Here is a 22459-nt window from a genome sequence, read left to right on the forward strand (position 1 = left end):
CCCTCCTTTTCAATCCATCATAGTAATTTAATCATAAGTGAATCCATTTAAGAAAATCTCTCATTATCTGTGTTGACCAAAAAACCAGCTTCCTACATAGTGATATTTGCTGCAAAAAAAAAAAAAAAATTACTCCATGGTCATTCAGATGGGAAGACACCCCATATTTTTAAGATATTCATATGTTTTATGACTCTTCAAAAGGAAAAACGTATTAAGTAAATTTTCTCAAACTTATTTGGTGGTGCAGTTGTTCTTTTCCTTGAAAAAAAAAGGAAATGCTCTCCATTTGGGAAATGCTGTCCATTCTTACCAACAGATATATTCAGCGGTGGTTCTCTTCCTTTCCCAGAAAATCAACAGCAGGTTGGTACTCAGGGATGTCTGCTTCTTACCACTTTTGAGAACCAAAATCTCAGGCAAATTCTCTTTTAAGAAATTCAAGTTACATAACCACAGGGTGATTATAACTGCCACATACCTATTAACTAATGTTTAGCCTTTAAAGGCATTAAACACCTGTAGACAGTCTGGCACATGTACATCTTGAGGCTGCTCTGATTAAACAAAACAAAGAAGTCCTTCTTTCCCAGAAGTAACATCCCCCAGAGTTAATTTTTTTACTCCTTGTACCTGCTTTGATTAAATGTGTAGATTTTCACACGACAGTGATTATACTTCTGTAGTATTTTTTTGGTATCTTCATCCGTGTTAAAAGAGTTCATCAGAACAAGAGGAACATCAGTATCATAGGTTTTGTTCAAGTGCTAGGGAGGAAAACAACAATCAGGTCACTCAGACTTACTATTCTTTTGTTTCAAAGTATAAAATTAACTCTCAATGGTTGATCACAAAATGTTCATATCATCTATAATAGCAAAATATATAGATTTGAAATAAACTATAACTAGCATCTTTACCATGTACTTGCCATTAAGTCACAATCCTATGAGACAGAAACTACTGTCTGCATTTTATGGATGGCTAAACTGAGGCCCAGAGAAGCGGCAGGTCAGTGGAAGAGCCAGGACACCCCTCCCAACCCCCACAGTCCAACTCTGGGGCTGTGTGCCCAGCCACAGTGCTCTGTGGCCTCACTGGATGGGTAAACACAGACTAAGTATTTACTCTATGTCCAAAGTACTGTGGGGATGAAAGTACAAATGTTATAAAGACGTCTCCCTATTCTCAGGATTCATGTTAAAGACTGTGAATAATACCTTAACTAATATCTTTTCTATCTTTAGGAAGAGCTTTATAAAAGGCAACACAAGGTGAGAAGAAAATACAATCTTAGAAGTCAGACTGCCCCGTGTTCCCTGTTTGATTCTGCACTTACTAACCAGCTAGGGAGGCCTGGGCATAAATCAACCTCTCTGTGCCTTGGTTTCCTCATCTGCAAAATGGTGATGATAACAGTGCTTATCTTACAGAGTTGTTGAGAGGAACAAATGAGTCAATTCATGTAAAGAGCTCAGAATGATACTTAGTAAGTGCTGGATAAACGCTAGCTGCTGCTACTGCTATTATAATGATTGCTGGCACCGTATGAGAAACTAGGGCTATAGAGATGAAAAAGACAGGGGCCACTGCTCTTTAAGAGCTTATGGTCTATGATTAAGGACTTTATGGTCTATGTAAAAGAGAAGTTAGTGACAATTCTTAGCATCCATGGTGCCCACCCAGATACGTGAAATTCTCCCCAGCCTCCAAAAGGGGGCTAATAAAGTCAGATCATCCCAGCTCTGATGAAGGCTACCCCTAGAGAGAAGGAGGGGAGAGAGGCAGCGAGATCAAAGGAGAATTCGAAGAGATTCAGAGATTCGCACCACAAATGCTATTTAAAGATCAAAAGCTCTCACATCACCCTAAGGATTTGCTTTTAGGAACACCAAACCTTTTTTCAACACACTAATAAAGAGAATAAAGATAGCATGCTCCTTGACTAGCTCAAATCCGCATCTATTATTTTCTAAGGTAACATTTACAGTAACCTGAAAACTGAAAATCATTTTGGTAGCTCATGAGAAAGGCTCAATGCTCCTACTCACTTCGATTTGCTGAACGGTCAGATCCAGAAAGGTATTCTCGTTCCTCACGCCAATCAGACTCTTTGGGCCTTTACAGCCCATGCTGGTTCCCAAACCGCCATTGAGTTTCACCACCACCAGCTTGTTCAGCACTGAAGATATATTATCAGGTAAGCCCCTGGCCTTTATCTTCTCATAGGGCTGAATCTGAAAAATTTTTTTAAATTGTTAAGAGGTTAAACCAAATCAGCACCAAGGTTACTTCCATGCTTCCTTGAAGAGGTTTGCTTTTTCTGTAGAGTTTCAGCTACATTTTCTTTAATATCCAGGGCCCTTCTGATTCAAAATTAAGTTCTTATCAGCAACTTCCCTTGCACACAGGAGCAGTTGAGTGGTTCATTTACAGTACATGGAGCATAAGAGGGGAAAAGTTACAGTCTACAAATATTTTGACTGGCTGGTGAGAACATCCTTCTCTTGGACTACCTTCAAAAGCACTGAATTCTAAGCGTGCATCAACATAGCAAACAGGATGCACAAACTCATTCACATCTGTAAATGTTTCTAGTGCACCATGAGTCTACTTAGGTTCTGGAGTATATAAATGATCACACAGTTCTGGGTAACATACTCCATGCAATTCCTGGAGACAGTGCCAAATACTCAAAGCAAGCTAACAATACCTGCCCTGTTATGGTTTACAAGGGTGTGATTTTTTGCAATCTGAAAGTTTTGTTTTTTTTTTTTTCAACAAAAGCAAGTTTGCCTGAAAGAAAATGGGCTGTGTAAACAGTAAAACAAGTTTGAAATGAACACAGAGGCTACATCTTCAATTTCTTCCTCACAGGAAAGGAACAATGATAGTGGAAGCTCAAATTCTTCTGTTAGGAGAGGCACAAACAAGTCTAAACATCTTACAACAAGAACGGAGCTTTTAAAAAGATCACAGTATATTTTCTATCCATCTACAGAACATTTGTTGTTACTTTTCTTTTATGAAATAGGTTATCAAATGTACTCTTTAGTTACATCACAGTGGAGGATAGATAATACTTAAGGGGACTGAAGAAATAAAACCAGAACTCTTTCATCCTGCAAAACTGGACCTATATTCATTATAAAACAACTACTCCCCACTCCCTCCTTTCCACCCTTCTACTTTCTATCTCCATGAGTCTCGCTACTCCAGGTGGCTCAGACATGGAATCACAATGGACTTGTCTTTTGTGACTGACTTATTTCACTTAGCACAATGTCCTCAAGGTTTAATTAGCATTCTTTTTTTTTTTTTTTAAGTGACTTATATGTTTCAAGAGATTCCAAATTAATGCAGATTTTTCCAGACAAATGCTTTCATTTAATAAAGTTGATATTTGTGTATGCAGATCTGAGAGAAGGGGAGACTGATACAAAGAAATGGAATGCAGGTTGATAGATTCTATGGCAAATTGAGCCTTTTGTAACTTTTTTATTCCATTTGTAGGTATTAAAATTGAATAGAATACATGTTCTGAAGTCTTAGTTTAGTGAATCAGAAAATGGATTCTCTTCATTTGAATTTAAGGAACAGAATACACTCAACTTTGAATTAAAAGATTAAAAGAATGAAAAATAATACTACAAGTGTAACCATGGTTCTAAAAGTATAAGTCTGAGAAAATGTTGCTCTTTCAAATACAGGTGATAACAGTACAGAATGGCAGGGCTTAGGGCTACAGACACTACTCAACATCTGAGTTGTGAATTTTCCATTATTTCTTAGGAATGGGCAGCCTGTCCTTTCAAGGCAGAAACTTTACAAAAATGTAAACAATGTAAAAAGAAATTTCTTCGTATTTAGGTATGCAGTCAAAAGATCAACAGGATAGCATTTTTCACCATTTTTGTCACCCTCCAGACACAGTGCTAAATGCAGCTGAGGAACTGAAATTTTAATTTTATTTAATATTAATGTAAATCAACACACATGGCTAGCAGTGTGTGCAGTTCTAGACAGCCTGTTATAAAATATCAACCAAACAATCAGAATTATGTGTCAGTTTGTTTTAGTAAAACTCTGCCAAAATCCTTTTTTTGTTCAATATAACCTTTTTTCTTTTTAACTTCAATGACACTGACTCATATCATCTGTGCAGATGAATTAAAAAGCAAATGTCAACCTTGGAGCCTTAGTTTCACCAGGAGAGGAAAAAACCCCAATATCACATATATTCATGACAAAACATCTTTGATCCACATATGATAAAGAATACAAAGTATTTAGAGAAAAAAAAAGTTTTCTTCACATTAATCAAACTTCAAAACATGCATTTTACTAGAATGCTTTAAGAAGACAGTTCCTTACGACTATGTCTATGGAGGTTAAACAAATTTTTTCTTGTATCCCCCAAACTTATTCTATATATAATGGTGATCATGTACCCTCCTTTATTCTCTATATAATGGTGATCAAAGGTCTCAGCCTCACAATGATTTTAACACTAGGCCATCTGCCTTCAGCCAAAAGGTATATTAAATATACTTTGGTCTTGATTCAATTTTCCCAAGATTGGTATCTTGAGAACTTCAGTTTAAATTTAAAATGTACTTCTGAATGACCTTTCAAATATTTGGGGTGAAATAAAATAAGCTGATCCAAGAACAATATTAAATTCCAAAACTGAGCTAATGAAGACTTTTGGGCCCAGGTGCAGGCAACTCCCAAGTAGAAACTTCTTTATCATTTAGGTGGGAGCCCAGAATTCTCTGTGAAGTGCCTTATTTAGAACCTTGTACCCCAAGTTAAGTGGGCAGGGAGTCACGCAACGCCTACAAATGTCAAGGAACCATGGTTCTTTAGGTGGTGCTTTCAGTAATACCTACTTGTCTTGCTATAATATAGCAGCTAATTAAATACAGGCCTCACTGAAGAACCGACTGTTAACAAGAAAAGGACTATGGAGAGAAAGGGAAGAAGTCACAAGGTGTGAAGTAACAACATACAGCCAGGAGGAAGATGTCCAGTCATCAAGTCAGCATTGCTATTTGAAACCTCCACTTTCACTTACATTTCAGCTTAAATCCACCCGACTCCGCACACAGACAGACACAAACACACAGAAAGGCACCAGTCATGCATGGAAGGAAGCCAAGACAGTTTTGGTCTACAGCTTACTGCAGTTTAAATTAGGTGGCAAGCTCAGCTTTCATCACACAAATCACCCCATATACCAATACAAGTTCTCTCTGTTGGTGATGCTGTCCACACCCGCCACCAGGGACCTCACCAAGCAATCCCACAGAGCTTGGTTTATTTCCAGAGCCAAAAGGACCTGTGTTAGAAGACTGCTTGGCAACAGCTGAAGTTATGCTGGTCACACCTAGCTAGTCACAGGGACATTTTTAGATCTGCCCTCCACTTTCCCCTTCTGAGCTCCCCCAGGAGAATGCACAGACATCCACTCAGGCAAAGATGGATGGGGTTGGGAGACGACAGGGAGTACCACGCACTGCTGGATACAGCCTAGATGTTACTCTAAGTCACTTCAGTCAGTCACCAGTACTCCCCAGATGGCGTTAGTGGTAAAGAACCCGCCTGCCAATGCAGGAGAAGTAAGAGACACGAGTTCAATCCTTGGGTGGGGAAGATCCTCTGGAGGAGGGCATGGCAACCCACTGCAGTATTCTTGCCTGGAGAATCCCATGAGCAGAGCAGCCTGGTGGGTGGGCTACAGTGCAAAGGGTCACAGTCAGACAGGACTGAAATGACTTAGCACGCACAGTGCTATCTCTGTGCTTTCAAGCCTGGTCACCGTGTTTCTCTTTCTCCAAGACATGAATGGAATTCAGTGTTCTACGAAGACCTCTGTGGCACTATAAATATACAGCAGGGCAACCTCTACAGGTAAGGTGGGGCAAACCTCAGGAGGCTCCCTGCAAAATGTGCAGGGGAGACAAAGCCACTCATGTTCTCCTCTCACTGGGAGAAAACAATGTGTCAAATACTCAACTTCCTCTGCGGAATGAACAAAGAAAGTAGTTGTGAAATTATGAAAAATCATAATTTAAATAACATTCTTCCCTCTAGAATGTAATCTAGTTTTTCTGCAGAAACTGAAATATTTTTTAAAAGATCTTTTAAAAACTTGTCTACTATGACCTGTACCTTGCCAAGTCTGTTCACAACTTAAGTTTCCAGTTAGAAGAAAAGCTGAATTCATTACACAGTCATGGAGACACACTGTTCCCATTAGCAATAGTATAACCCAGTTCTTGGTAACATATTCGTGCTATTCATGGAGACACTGCCAAATACCCAAAACAAGCTAACAGTACCTGCCCTGTTATGGTTCACAAGGCTATGATTATTGAGAGTTTTTTTTTTTCCCCAACAAAAGCAAATTTTCCGAGAAGAAAATGAGCTATGAAAACAGTAAAACAAGTTTGAAATGACATTCCATATGTACAGGAAGTGTTCCAAGAACATCGGCGAATTCCCCAAACCCTCACGGCACAGCCTCTGCGTACCAAGGCCTGTGCTAGTGCTCTCTCACTGGGTCCCTTCATTTCACATTTCTAAAGCTAACAACCAAAATCTGGGCCATGTGTACGCTCCAGCCAATTACCTAGACCAGAGACTTGTTTTCTTGTTCAGGAAAAGCTGGCAAATCACATACATTATCACATGATCCACCAGCAGACTTGCCAACACCTTGTCAGCCACCGAGATAAAGCTCAGCTCCTATTCACAGGGTGAGCAAAACCATCCCCTACAACAGCGCCCTCGACTGTCTGCCTCCAGAACGGATCCTCAGGACCTTCCTGCAGCACCACCTCTGTTGCTTCCCCTTCCTTCTGGTCACAGAATAGCTGTCCCCTGCCCCAAAGTTATCTCTCTACTAGTGCCCACCTAAGATTCCCACTTCATCAATCTCCCAGCCTCAGAGCCAGCCTTTCCCTATCTATTCCTTTCCATAGACACGAACATACTCAACTATTTTACATCTAAAAAACAAAGAAAATAGCAGAGCACACACTCACCCCTTTCTGTCCTTTTTTCTCCATCTTCTTAAAGTCAAAGCTCCTTTAAAAAGCTGCTGCACTCCCCTCTACTTCCTCACCTCACCTCTTTTTCACTCACTCACCTGCTGCAATCTTGTTTTCTCCATAGTTCAGTGAACTGCTCTTACCAAGGTCATTAACATCCTCCTCCTTGCTAAATCTGGTCAATAATAACAATGTTTCTCTTAAACTTGAGCTCTCAGCTGCATTTGAGACAACTGACCACTCCCTAGACCTTGAAATGCTCTCTTCTTGACTTCTGAAACGCCACATTCTATTTTCCCTCTCTTTCTGCCTGTTCCTTTTCAAGTTCCTTCTAAGCAGACTTCCTCTTTCTGGGAATCTGCTCCTGTCTCTGTGGCACCAGGACATAATCAACTGCCAAGCCAAGAGCCTGCTCACACCTGACCAACGACCGAGGCCCATCAGCCTCAGGAAACTGTCTCTCTTGCCACGGCTGCCATCCCACCTACCTCTCATCAATGCAGTGACCTCCAATCACCTTAAATCCCTCCACCTTAGGGAGGTGGAGGTGGAGGTCACCTTAACCTCCATCTTGCAGGTGGTGATCTTTTGGAGAAGAGAATTTGAAGATGTTTCTCTCCTGATTACATCATTCACAAAACAAAGCAATGACACAGCATAGCAGAGATTATTAGCTGCCTACCTCAATGTCATTCTCCCCCTCCCATTTTAGAACCCTGATTTTCAGCTGGGCACACCACCACCCCAAATAAAAGACCACATGTCCAGCTTCGTGTGGAGCCATTTCTGCCAAAGTCCTGGTCACTGAGATTAACTGGAAGTGAGCTGAACGATTCCCAGGAAGTCTCTGTGAAAGGGCAGGGGACAACATGCCCTTTCTCCTCCTTCCTGCTGTGTGGAACAAAGACACGGTGACTAGAGTTCATTCAGGCGGCCACCGGGGACGGTAAGGAGATGTGCTGAGGATGGCAGAGGGGCAAGACAACGCACGTGAAGTGCTAAGCAAAGTGTACGGCCCACAGGAAGAATACAGGTGCCGGCTGGGCTAGCACTGCATCACCAATTCAGATACATTCTCCACCCACCTCACGGTTTATCATTTCTGAAACCAGGATGAATCACACAGCCAGTGCGATCTTATCAATTGTTGGCACTTTTCCCCTTTCCCAGCGGTACATAAAGGTACATCTTATAATCAGTGGCACAAATTTCATAAATATGATATTGAATCTCTCTTTCGGCTCCAAGTCACCAACCAGCTTAGCAATCTCCCAGGTATGGGTTCTACCTCATCACTCTCCAGCTATGTGTAGCCTGAGGATAGTTTCAAGACAAGGGTCAACAAACTGTAGCCTGTGGGACAGCTGGACCTACGGCCTGTTTTCACAGAGAGTTACTGGAAGGCAGCTGCCCCTGTAAGTTTACGCAGCGTCTACGGCCGACTTCACGGTACGGCAGCTGAGGTGGACAGCTGTGACAGGGACTGCACAGCCTAAAACATTCGCCATCTGGTCCTTTGCAGAAAAGCTCTGCCAAACCCTGGTTTAAGGCAGTCTGCCGTGGTGACAAAACCCAAGTTTTGATAACATGTCTGCCTGTTCAAACTCTGCTCCTCCTAAGCCTCCGTGCTGGCTCAGGACTTCTCAGGATGGCCAGGGAGCTGAAGCTGCCATGGGCGATGGCGGCCTGTGGCGCCAACGGCACAGCCACAGAACAATCCCCCGGGGTTTTTTCACCTCCTCATATTCGGCCAGGAAAGCCAAACCAAGGATCTGTAGTTGGTAGCAGAACTCTGGCAACTTTCAAAACAACAGAAAGAAAACCTAAGATTAAAAAGACTTTTACCTACTCACATGAGGGTCGAATTCATAGAGACAGAAAGCAGAATGGTGGTTGCCACAGGCTTGGGGGAAGGGGAAAGGGGAAGTGGTGTTTAATGGGTACAGAGTTTTGGTTTTGCAAGCTGAAAAAGTTCTGGAGACTGCACAACAAGGGGAATATATTTAACTCTACTGAAGTGCACACTTAAAAATGGTCAAGATGGCAGACTTTGTTATGAGTATTTTACCACAATTAGAACTTTTTAAAAAGTCAGTCTTCTGTGTGCATGTACCTGTGCAGCTATACATATACACTCTGTCAAGGCGTCAGAGAACCACAGAACACAATCACTTTTTGTTACCCTCATACGACCAGGAGTGAATCTGACAAAGCTCTCACTTCCTGCTTCAGGTACTACCAGCTGCTATCAGTAATTATTACACTGTCTCCCAATTTGTCTGCCTGGTGCTCCATACCTGTTAATGACTGTAAACTCCAGGAAGGCAGTACCAGCCGTATGGTCCCCTTTACCGTATCCATCACCTTTAATTATGTGTCATGCTCATTAGTAGCACTCATTTGTTGAGTAGATAAGTGAGTAAATGAATGGAGCAAAGAGAGCTGTTACTAAATGAAATCTATTCCCTGGAACTTATTTCTTATCTTATTAAATACTAAGTGTCAAACAACAGTGATGTCATCATTAATTAGAAAGCTGATTAACAAAACAACCATTACTTTAATTTTTAAAAAGTACTGAATTAGAATACATCACATACAATGTTCATAAAGAAAACCTAAATCTAAAACTATGCTCTGCATAGAAGATAATTTTTATAAGCCATAATTTAGTGTCATAATTAAAAAAGATCCCTCTATGATAAAGAAACAAATAGAATGACCACATACTAAAATTATAAGCTGAGCCTGGAAAAGTACATTTCCTAAGAAAGTTCTTTTGTCTTCTTCCACTTATAAACTATAAAAACACAGGACAAACTATCAAATCAAGTATGTATTTTAATTTTGCTAGATATTCCTACATCTTTTGAGCCTTTTAAATTAGTTTTAATTATTCTAAAGTATATGTCAAAGAGACCTACAGACAGGAAAACATGAGGGTAATTTTTTCAGTAATAGAAGAAAACCAGCTGTCCTGTTCATACTCTGAGTCTACACATATCCAAAAGCAAAAATCTGTAACAGAGAGCAAGTAAACAGGTCCTTTCAAAGAATAAATCCGAAGTCTTGGCAACAACACTGTTTTCTAAACAGTTATACTCATCAGGACCAAACCAACAATTCACATACATACAATATCCTTCACTACAATCTGCTACCTCAGTTACTAAAGTCGACTTTAGCAAAAATCTCAGAAAGAACCAGGAGCCAGAGTCATAAAAATCACTTATTTTCCTCTTAAGTCTCATATTGCCCTCTCGGGGGAGCCAAACTTGAATGCTGGGCCTTTTTGTTATATAAAGGTAAGGATCATAGCAACTCAAATCCAATAACCAACAACTAATACAAATAAGGCAAAGGAAAAAAATCAACTAAATATCAAATAAAAATTTTAAAACATTTTTCATCTCAACTGGCAAACAGTTTTAAAAATAATAATACTTAATGCTTTAATAAATGTAGCAAGGCTGACAATAAAATAGCTTGTAGGTCTCTACCAAACGCTGGTTCAGAGAGGCCTTTCTCTTTTCTGCCTATTCCAGCTACGACATCACCTCTACCCCCTCATTCCCGGTACCCTTACCTTTCTTTTTTCATGTCACTTATCACTACCTGAAATTTCATTTCATATCTTTTACTGTCTACACCTCTACTAGAGGTTTCTAGATACTAGAAACTAGATGAAGGCAGGGCTTTATTAGTACGGTTCTCTACTAATACACAGTTGGCACTCAAAATACAGCTCAAAATTAATGTGAAGAGGAATACAAACTGGAAAGCAATTTGAAATGCCTAACCAGAAACTTAAAATAAGTTTATAGCCTCTGAACACAAAACCACTTCTGAATATTTATTATTAGAAATAATTCTGAGATGCAAGGATTTACATATAAGTATATTCACTACAGGGTTCTTATAACGGCAAAAAAGTAAGAGTAACCTACATGTCCAACTATAGGAGACTCTCTGGAAGGAACACATGCACTGACACACTTGTACAAACTTCCAGCTCCCACACTTCTGACAAGTGTTTCTACTAATACATTTCCTTCAAGTGGTGAGTTAGAGTCATTATCTTATTTCTGACCATTAAAAAATTAAGAAAAAACATTTGATTTCCAAAGTTTTGCCATGCCCAATGACAAGTGACCAAAGAATCCTATAATGGTCATCAGCTATCCTTCCTATTTTCACCTAAGCTTTGATAATACAATGCCAAGAACATTTTACAAAGCCTCCCCTGCTCACTAAACCTTACACCCCACAATGAACACACAAATCCTTGAAATACCTAAACATCCACACAGTATAAGAATGAGAGCCCAATTTTTTTAATAGTCCTCTGAAACAAGGCCAATCCTTCTTATCTATCTTGAGTTTAGTAGATACAAAATCCATAAATATGGATGGAGTTGCCAGTTAAAGACAATTCTACATATACCCTAGGGCTTTCACTATGTGGATCTTCAATGTAACTCATAGAACAGTACAGTTAATCATTTTCATAATGGAGAGCATTAGTTTTTTAGCCACTGGAGCACAGACCTCCTGTAATCCAGAAAGTTAAAGAATTTCCTAAATTTTATCTCTGCAATCAGAAAAAATCACTAGAAATAGATGAACTTTATTATAACAAAAATTGCAAACTACCAATCCATTTGACACAAGAGAATTACAGGCATGGAAATTATGGTTTACTTACTTGGAATATTTTGCAAAAACTAAGAAACATAGAAAGAATTATTCATGATCATAAATAAAATATATATCAAATGTAAAATAGTGATTAAATATACTGATAAAAATATATTCATAATCAAAGACAAAGAATATTTAACTATGAAAGTTAAAGAATTTTAAAAAGAAATACCATCTGTAACCTTAATACAATTCTGTTGTTTTCACTGTGTCCAGGATAGCACCTGGCATCTAAGAGGTATTTAGTAAATACTTGCTGAATGTAAACATTTATTCAATTCAGGTCAGTCGCTCAGTCGTGTCCGACTCTTTGTGACTCCATGGACTGCAGCACACCAGGCTTCCCTATCCATCACCAACTCTCAGAGCTTGCTCAAACTCATGTCCATCAAGCTGGTGATGCCATCCAACCATCTCATCCTCTGTTGTTCCCTTCTCCTCCTGCCTTCAATCTTTTCCAGAAAACATTTATTGAGTAAATGCAAATACTTTACATGCAGTCTCAATAACAGTCATTAAAATCTTACTTTTATTATGTCTACTTTTTATGAGTGAGGAGACTGAGACTTAGAGCAGCTAAATAACCTGCTGAACGTTATGTGGCTCAGAAGTAATGAAGCTGGGATTCAAAACTCTCATCTGTATTCTTGACCTCACTGCCCTTACAGTAAAACTGGAAAAAATAAAACAGTCCACTGAAGGCAGAATGAACTCAGTATGCATCTTGAGGTGGTTTTGTAATGGTGGAATGTATTAATGACTGACACTGAGCATGAGGTAATTTCTCACATACCCACTGACTAAGTATATGACTAAGAATATTATAGCTCAATAGCATGAGATTAGAGACTTTCAGAGGCTTCTACCAGTAAGTCACTTGGCAGTCACCCTGCCTGCCAATCTAGGAGTCACAACAGACGTGGATTCTCTCTCTGGTTCAGGAAGATCCCCTGGAGGAGGAAATGGCAACCCACTCCAGTATTCCTGCCTGGAGAATCCCATGGACTGATGAACCTGGAGGGCTACAGTCGTGGGGTTGCAAAGAGTAGGACATGACTGAGCAACTGAGCATGCATGCAGAGACTTTTAAAGTATAAAAAATTGCTCAATACATATCATTAATGTATAGAAACTAAACTGCAAGAAGTCACTGGCCCTTATAAAGGGTGTTGAAAAAACAAAAATGAAACAGGAAAAATAAGAACAAGTCACTTCTTCAGTGGTGACCAAGAACCACAAGAAATCAGAATTTCCGATACAATTCAGAGTGAGCGAGCCACTCATCACTTACCTCCTAAAAATACATTTCAACTATCCTGCTGAACAAGGCTAAGAACCTCTCACCTCCTGTATTTTCCAGCATCTTCTTAGCTCAGCCTAATGGATCCCCTCCAAATTGACAATGAATTGCAGACATGGTCCCTACTTACCTTGTCTAGTCTCAGTTCTAATGTTACCTCTTCATCTCTGACTTGCTTAGGACTTTCCAACTCCTTGACTGCTCTTTTCCTGCTACACTTGTACCAGAAACCCATCTATCCAAAACACTCTAGGACAGGTAGGCAGTTAATTTAAAGAACAAGTTCAACCACGGAACGATGAAAAAGTTTTAGATAATTAAATTACTTTAGCTTTTTTACAAAAAATAATACAATCATTCACAAAGATCTTTTCCTTTGGTATGATGTAAATCTGCTGACCAGAGCTGTCAACTTATGTAACCACAACAATAATACACCATCTGTGATTTCCAGTTTCATTTCTTTAAAGTGGACTAAAAACTTAGTCAACTGTGAAATAATATGCATGCAGAAGAATCATTCTAAACTAATTTTCCCAATCTTTCATACTTATCATATCCACCTAACTACCTTTTTTCTTTTAGGCTACTCATCTTTATCCAATTTTCTCAAAGCATTCAACTCAATTTCCATGAAAATTAACTTTTTAAGCCTATTTCATTGGTGTACATAAAATTAATTATATCATTACAAAAATATAACTAGTATTAACAACTTTGGGAACAAATTTGGTGAACAAACTATTCCACTTCGTAAGACAGAACTTATAAAGAATAGATCCAAGCATTCACAGAAAGTGGTGAACACCAGCTAATCTCTCTAGGATCAGAAGCTAGTTAGTGAACTGTCTCTGAAACTACCCTCACAGCTTTTGTACTATAACCACATCTTTGTGTAAACTGAGAATTCCCCACTAAACCAAAAATTCAAAAAATGCATGCCTGTGTTGTTGATACCTTTAACCCTCCAGGCAGCTGCACAGAGCCTGAGGCAGCAAGAGCCCTCCTCCTAGCTAAACAGACTCTCACAGTTACCAGATTCGTTTTCTGTGTATGTCATTACATGGGAAAGGTTGGGAAGCACTGCACAAAGTCGTAAGCTATTTAAGGGAAGTGACTTTATTTCTGCATTCCCAATAATTAAAATAGTGGACATTTGATAAATTCGTAGAATAAAAGTAATAAGTAAAAGAGACCCTTCATAGCCTCCCACAGTGACTACAGGTAAACAAAAGACTTCAGCCAGGAAGACAGACGTGACCATTGACCTTAGCATGGGTCAGGACAGCAACAAGGGGAAATGAGCCTTTAGAATAATCTTATTTACTTACACATTTCTAAGTTTTTTCTCTCCCACCAGAATGAAGCTCCAATGAGTGTTGGGCCCTTGTCTATCTTGTTCACTTGTATCCTGATACTGAGAAAAATGCTTACCACTCAGTAGCCATGTAGCCATTTAATAAATACTTGTTAAATGTGTTGCTGTTAGAATTTCAAAGTGAGGAATTTGAAGCTCTAAGGGAAGAGATAGACCCTACTCAACAGTTCTGCTCAAGGAAAGGGAGTAATGATAGAAAAGCCACGCTTTAAAGGCTTTCAAGTTCCTTTCAAAACATGGATGCCAACTGGTGACTGCTCTATAACATACCAGGGTGGTTAAGAGCTTGCGCTCAGGCAGATCTGGGCCTAAATTCTGTTTCTGCCCCTTACTTCTGTTTCTTACTTCTGCCTCTTACTTAATAGCTAAGTAAACCACTCAGTCTTGGAATTTTCTATTGTGAAACAGAGATAACAGTGAGCTCCTGCAATCATTTAAAGATCTTATAAGAAAATGCACATGAGGACAATGCTTGGCACATTACTGTAAAACAGATGTCTGCTGTTATTGCTATTATTACTGTTGTTGATAAGCACACAAAGTACAGCACTCTCTGTGCACTAGGGATGGAGAGAGGACTGTACTCCTTGAAGAGCTCCATTATCATTACTAAGGGATACCAAAGAACCAGGGCTTTGGAGTCTGTCACCTGGTTCGTATCATGGATTCCTTTCGTTCAGACAAGTCACTAACTCTGAATGTCAGTTTCCTCTTTTTAAAACGAGCATAGTAATAGCATCTATCTTCCAGGTCTGTTATGAATATTAAATGAGATCATGAACACAAAGGATTCACTACATCTGACATAACATGTACCCTAACATGACACTAAGCATTAACTATAGAATAAACAGCTGTGCAGACATAGGTTTTTAAAAGGTTTTTAATGAAAAAAATGCTTAAAGCTTTGCTTCATTAAAAAATGAAAACTTCTAGAATGGTGTTTGTTTCATGCTCTTTTGAAATAATAGAAAACTTTCCAATTTCCCAAGGGCTTGGACGGTATACAATGAAGACACTTTTCTTCCACAAGCCTATCTATAAGAAGAAATCTTTTGGCTTATTTCCAAGATGGATGGCTTATTTCCATCTTTTTCCATATTTAGTTCAGTCATAGGTACCCCTCAGGCATTTCCATGTTTTTTCTCAGCTATCTTTTTTCCCCGAGCATGGAAGAAACATTCCATCAGCATTTTCAGCTACTATTCTGTGCTTCTCCTGACTCAGCAGAAGTTTAAGAATGGGATATGGGTAACAAAACTCAGCTTGGACAGCTAGGTAATGTTTCCAGTTAAAAACACTGAATCTTTGCAATTTTTCTATAAATCAAACTCAAATTTTAATCTAAAATTAAAAGTTGAAACACATACTATAAATTGTTAACTTATAATTCTCATGTGTTTACCTACCTATATAGCATTTTGTTTCTTACTTGATACTTTTGCCTCTCAAAGTCCCATACTTACTGCTCTCCCATTAAAAAATGAAGTAACTTCCAAAATGCCAGAGATTTAAAATCACAATACTCTTATTACAACTGTATACTTTAAACCTCATAAACTAGAGATGAGATGACAGTAAAAGAACTGACGGAAAACCTGAATGACAAAACATTAAACAGAGTGATTACAGACGGCAATGATCCTACAAAGGAGGAAGTTAACTGTGAAGAAAAGGTGCCAGCCGCTCCCTAAACGTTACTATAATCTAGATTTTTTAAAAAGACACTCTGGGAAGTTCAAAGACTTAAAGGTATTTTTTTAAGTGCTAAAGGCAGAAGTAATATATTACAGACAGTAAAAAAATTCAAGCATTACAAACAGATATATATTCATCATCCTTTTATAGAAGCAAGCTGAAATCATAAAATTAGCCAACCTTGTGAAATATCTGGCCCATGTCTTTATCAGCTAAGCTGGTAGGTTTGAAAGAACATTCCACTTCAGTATGGATTAGAAAGGACAAAGGCAGATGATCAGAGAGTTGGAAAGGAATTCTAACAGAAGAATCTGTTTATGTGATGAGCACTAGCTGTTTACTAAAATCACCTTTCCCATATAAGTCAACTCTCGTGTTAGTCTAATTGTGGACAAAAGATGCTTCCAAATAACTGTGACAATCCTAAATTTCCTAAAAAGTAAAACTGAAGCCTCTAACATCAAATACTATTTATGCTGTGTACTAGCTTTAAACTCTAGGACTTCTCTGTAGTTCAAATGGTAAAAATCTGCCTGCGATGCAGGAGACCAGGGTTCGATCCCTGGGTTGGGAAGATCCTCCGGAGAAGGGAATGGCAATCCACTCCAGTATTCTTGCCTGGAGAATTCCATGGACAGAGGAGCCTGGCAGGCTGCAGTCCGTGGAGTCACTAAGAGTCAGACACGACTGAGCCACTAACACACACACAGCTTTAAACTCTAAGGTACTAAATAGCAGTGTGATTAAAGTGTTTAAAGCAGTGTACATTGTTAATTATATAATTCACACTTGGAGCAGGCCTGGAGAAGTGAAGGTGGGGCAGGGAGGAAAGGCCAGAGGCTATTAAAAGAAAGTTTTATGGAAGATTAAAGAGCAGGTGTAGGAGGAGGACAAAGGCCTGATAAGAAACTGAGGGTGGAGGCTAGGCTGAGCTTCTTCTTAAAGAAATCTAAATGAAGAAAAAGTCAAGTCTTTAGGAAGGCATATTTGCTTAGCATATGTGTTTAAGGGAAGACGCAAAGTGGAAATCAAGCCCTGCAAGGGTTTAAAAGGAAGCATATTTTAAAGCTGAGGAAGGACGTTGCTGGGGATAATGGAAAAGATCTATATCTTGATTGTGATGGTAGTTACATGACTATATGCATTTGTAAACTCAGAAAACTTACACTAAAAAGAATAAATTTTACTATATGTAAATTATACCCCAATCAACCTGACAGTAAAAGAAGTTATTAACAACTAAAATGATGATTAACCTTTATAAAGTTTATCACAATGTAAATAACAAAAACAAGAATAAGCATCTTTTGTTTACTTGAACTTATTTTTAATTGAAATACAGTTGATTTACAATGGTCTGTCAGTTTCAAGTGTATAGCAAAGTGTTTCAATCATATGTAAATTTTATTTGTTTTATATATATTATATATATATGTCATATGTATTTTCTATTCTTTTCCATTAAAGGTATTATAAGATACCGAATATAGTTCTTTGTGATATATAGTAGGACTTTTTTACCTATTGTACATATACTAGTGAGTATCTGTTAATCTCAAACTCCTAATTTATCCATCCTACCCATTCTTTCCCCCTTGGTAACCATGTTTTTTTCCTATGTCTGTGTATTTCTGTTTTGTAAACAAGTTCATTTGTATTTTTTTAGATCCCACATATATGTGATATCATATGATATTTGCCTTTCTATGTCTTACTTCACTGAGTATGATAATCTCTAGGTCTATTCATGTTACTGCAAATGGTATTACTTCATTCTTTTCTATGGCTGAGCAATATTCCACTCTGTGTGTGTGTGTGTGTGTGTGTACCATATCTCTATTCATTTCTCTGTCAATGGATACTTAGGTTGTTTACATGTCTTGAATATTATGAACAGTGCTGCTATGAACATTGGGATGCCAAGTTACCTTTTCAAATTACAGTTTTCTAAGGATATATGCCTAGGAATGGGATTGCTTGATCATATGGTAACTCTGGTGGCTCAGTGTTAAAGAATCCACCTGTCAAGCAGGGGGCATGGGTTCAACCCCTGGATTGGGAAGATCCCCTAAAGAAGGAAATGGCAACCCACTCCAATATTCTTGCCTGAGAACTCCCATGGACAGGGGAACCTGGCGGGCTACAGTCCATGGGGTTGCAAAAGAGTTGGACACAACTCGGTCACTAAGCAACAACAAAAACAACGTGGTAATTCTATTTTTAGTTTTTTAAGAAACCTTCATACTGTTCTCCATAGTGGCTGTACCAGCTGACATTCCCACCAAAGTGTAGGAGGGTTTCCTTTTTCCACATCCTCTCCAGCAATTATTATTTGTAGACTTTTTGATGATGGTCATTCTGACCATTGTGAGGTGACACCTCATTGTAGTTTTGATTTGCAATTCTCTGATAAACAGCATTGTTTAACATCTTTTCATGTGCCTGTTATCTGTATGTCTTCTTTGGAGAAATCTCTATTTAGATCTTCTGCCCAGTTTTTGATTGGGTTGTTTGTTTAATATTGAGCCATATGAGCTCTTTGTATATTTTGCAAATTAATCCCTTGCCAGTCACATTGTTTGCAACTATTTTCTCCCATTTTGAAAGCTTCTTACATGGAAACTTGCTCTTTGGTTGATGGGTTTCCTTTCCTATGCAAAAGCTTTTCAGTTTAATTAGGTCCTGTTTGTTTATTTTTGTTTTTAGAACAGCATCTTTTAACTATTTGGGATGTTTTACAATGTTGAAAAATCTAACCAAACTCTTTGAGGTATATAATGAAGCATGGTTTTGAAATTCCATTCCCATCTTTCACCATTAGTGTCTCTCTTACATGGAAACTTTAGTTTCTGACATTTCTCCCATGTGACCCAGTGGCTGGGGTTCTCAGCCAGAGACAGGAGCTGCAATGTCAGGCAAAGAGACTCAGCATATGGCTTTCTCAGGGTCTTTCTTCCTGTTCTAGATATGGAGAAACAGATACATCTACCACATGCTCCACAACTAGAACACAAACTACATGCTATAAGCTTATTTATTTCTGGATTCCTATTATGCTCAAAGCTTTTTTCCCTTTGAATATCCTCCCATCCTCAGAGAAATCTTGCCTCATGGTTACCCCAAGAGTCTACCTTAATGCCAGGAAGTCTTTCCTGAGCTCCCATGCCAGTTAGAAGCTTCCATAGCACCCTATGGACTGCTTCTCATGCTGTTTCATAGGCAGCTGTTTCTGGATCCATTTCCTCTTACAAACTCAAGGCCAAAATGCTGAAGAAGGACCAAGACTTTATTCTTTTGTAGTCCCAGCATCCAGCTAGTTCCTGGCAGAGAGGAAGCACCCAAAAAACGTTTCTTGAGTAATATCCTAAAACGGTACTTCTATCCACTTTGAAAAAAATGAACATTTAAATACAGTTTTACCTATACATTCAAGAAATCTACCTAGGGCCTACAATCCCTGCAGAGACTTCCTGGGGTCAATGCCAGGTGTAAACTTATTCCAGTCTCATTGTGGCTCTACAATGGGATAAGCAGAGTCAATTGTCCACATTTGATTTAGAATAAGTAAAAGGAATCAGTAAAATATCCCCAAGGAATTACAGAGCAGAAAGAATTAAGGGTAGGTATGGGCCACCCATCTTATATGTTATAAAAATTCTCCCAGTACCAATCTTGCAGGTTCAGGGTTGTCCTATACTAAATAAAAATAATAAAAATTCCCTCACATTGTACACAGATGAAGATGTGGGATACGAGAACCTCACAGATGTATTTTTCTCATCTGATTATAAGACACAAAATGTTTACATAAAAGCTATACTTGGAGAGTATAATAATAAAATGATCTATATTAGGCCTTGCAATACATAAGCCAAGGTCCAAAAAGATTCTCTGGGGCATTGGGGAGTGGAGAAGGTTCAAAGAAGTGGTGCTACTACCTATATTCATGCTATGATTTTCCCAAGGAACTTGATTTTGTGGGATTCCCAACTATAGAGAGTGGTTAGAGACCCTGGTCTACTACTATTACCTACAGTCTCTCAAAGTCCATCATAGGATGGATGTTAAAGTGGCCACATATTTACTATTTAACTATTTCTAAAGTGAAATAACTCAACATTCAAAAAATGAAGATCATGGCATCCAGTCCCATCACTTCATGGCAAATAGATGGAAAAATAATGGAAACAGTGACAGATTTTATTTATTTGGGCTCCAAAATCACTGCAGATAGTGACTGCAGCCATGAAATTAAATGACACTTGCTCCTTGGAAGACAAGCTATGACCAACCTAGACAGCATATTAAAAAGCAGAGACATCACTGTGCTGACAAAGGTCCATCTAGTTAAAGCTATGGTTTTTCCAGTAGTCATGTATGGATGTGAGAGGTGGACCGTAAAGAAGGCTGAGCACCAAAGAATTGATGCTTTAAAATTGTGGTGTCAGAGAAGACTCTTAAGAGTCCCTTGGACATGCAAGGAGATCAAACTAGTCAATCTTAAAGGAAATCAGTCCTGAATATTCATTGGAAGAACTGACACTGAAACTAAAACTCCAACACTTTGGCCACCTGATGTGAAGAAAAGACTCACTGGAAAACATCCTGATGCTGGGAAAGATTGAAGGCAGGAAGAGAAGGGGACGACAGAAGATGAGATGGTTGGATGGCATCACCGACTTGACGGACATGGGTTTGGGCAAGCTCGGGGAGTTGGTGATGGACAGGGAAGCCTGCCATGTTGCAGTCCATGGGTTCGCAAAGAGTTGGACACGACTGAGTAACTGAACTGAACTGAAATAATAAATAAATAACCAGAACAGAAGGAAGATTCATAGGCCTGTGGTCAGCCTCCTTAGCCACAACCCCTTCCTGAAATAAATTTCCTGTTTAAAAAGGCATGTGAAGGAAGATAGTTCTGGGAAAATTAAAAGACTACTGAATTCATTTTGGAATCAAAAGGTAGGAAATCAAAAGTTTTAGCAATATTTGCTAAATTAGTATCAATGTATTAGTTTATATAAATAATTCTATATATTACCATTTTAAAATTTTACATCAAGATAAGGATGAGGCTCTTTCCACCTGTGTCCCCAGGACCATTTCCTTAAATGTCACTACCTATGTTCTTTTTGTGGAATATGTGTACATTCAGGATCTCATATTATTTTTACACACACACAAAACAAGTCACTAATGGCTTTGCCATGAGCTACTGCCAACAACTGGGAAATCTTCACCATGTTCAAAGCAAACCATCCTATGTCACATCATGGCAGATCCTTGGCCAAATTGCCTCCAGTAAGTCTTTCAAAATAGATGTCCAAACGTTAGCTGCAGAATATACTGTGATTCACCATCCAAAAAACAAATAAGAAAATCTGTATTTTTACTCTGTACACGGACACTGTAACTTTCTCAGAATGTCTTATTATTTAAACATACATGTTCACATTTTAATGATATTGTAGTGATAAGACTAAGAAAAGCTCTCAGTTAATTTGTAGAGCAAGACAAACAAAAAAATTTTTTGAAGCTAAATACCACAAGATATTATATTTTCCACACCAACTCTCTGACTTGATCAAACAAAAAGAGTTGACCCTATATAACTCCTCCCCATGCACAAGTACACTCTCACCCTTTTGAGGGCTTTAAAACAAGAACAATGACAATCATATATCAACCGGGGGGATTCTGTGTTCCTATCTAAATGAAAAAGCCTTTAGAGAGTATTTTTCACATAAATGACAATGTACTCTATTATCATCAGAGGTCATGGCCAACGAAGTGTAACAGGTCTTAAGTTGTGATTCCAAAGAACCTGTCAGGCCCAAAACCTCCTGGAGTAGGCTCCGTGTCTTCCCGTCTCGTTTTTCTATTTCCCATCCCTCTCCATCCTCAACATGTAAGCTTAAACATTAAGTTTGGCCAAGAACAAGATCCTCTCACAGACTCCCTAGAGAGCACTGTGCACGGTGATGGTCCCTCCTTGCTAGTCTAAACATTACCCTTCACACGCTTTTTAAAAACTTTCCTTTCCTTAAGCAGCTAAGTATCAAGATAATCTTGATTACTACATTCATTTAGTTAACACTCACAAAATGGGAGCAGAGCATTATCCATGGCATAATTCCATAAATTGCATTCTTCCTCTTAGCATAAGTCAATAAAATATGGACTCAATAGTCTTTTCAAAAAACATGTATGTCAGAGAACAGATTAGTGGTTGCCAAAGGGAAGGAGGGAGTGAAATGGGTGACAGGGATCCAGAAGTACAAACTTTCAGTTATAAAATAAATAAGTCATGGGGATGCAAAGAAAAAC

The 22459-nt window shown here is 38.7% G+C and overlaps 1 protein-coding gene across 6 annotated transcripts in view; it reads right to left on the reverse strand.

Annotated features, from left to right (window-relative positions):
• The window catches only part of UGP2 (UDP-glucose pyrophosphorylase 2), a 54793-nt gene that overhangs the window by 6940 nt on the left and 25394 nt on the right, over positions 1–22459 (reverse strand). For 5 of the 6 annotated variants that reach the window (XM_043917677.1, XM_043917674.1, XM_043917676.1 and 2 more), the window contains exons 4-5: positions 2052–2237; positions 634–767 (exon numbers count right to left, since the gene is read on the reverse strand). In XM_043917677.1, the coding sequence (XP_043773612.1) occupies positions 634–767; positions 2052–2237 (320 nt within the window). Of the gene's footprint in view, positions 1–633; positions 768–2051; positions 2238–7049; positions 7268–22459 lie in introns of those variants that run through there. The other variant, XM_043917678.1, reaches the window with a different exon arrangement.

Source organism: Cervus elaphus, chromosome 11, assembly GCF_910594005.1.
Source record: "Cervus elaphus chromosome 11, mCerEla1.1, whole genome shotgun sequence".
Classification (NCBI taxonomy): Eukaryota; Metazoa; Chordata; class Mammalia; order Artiodactyla; family Cervidae; genus Cervus; species Cervus elaphus.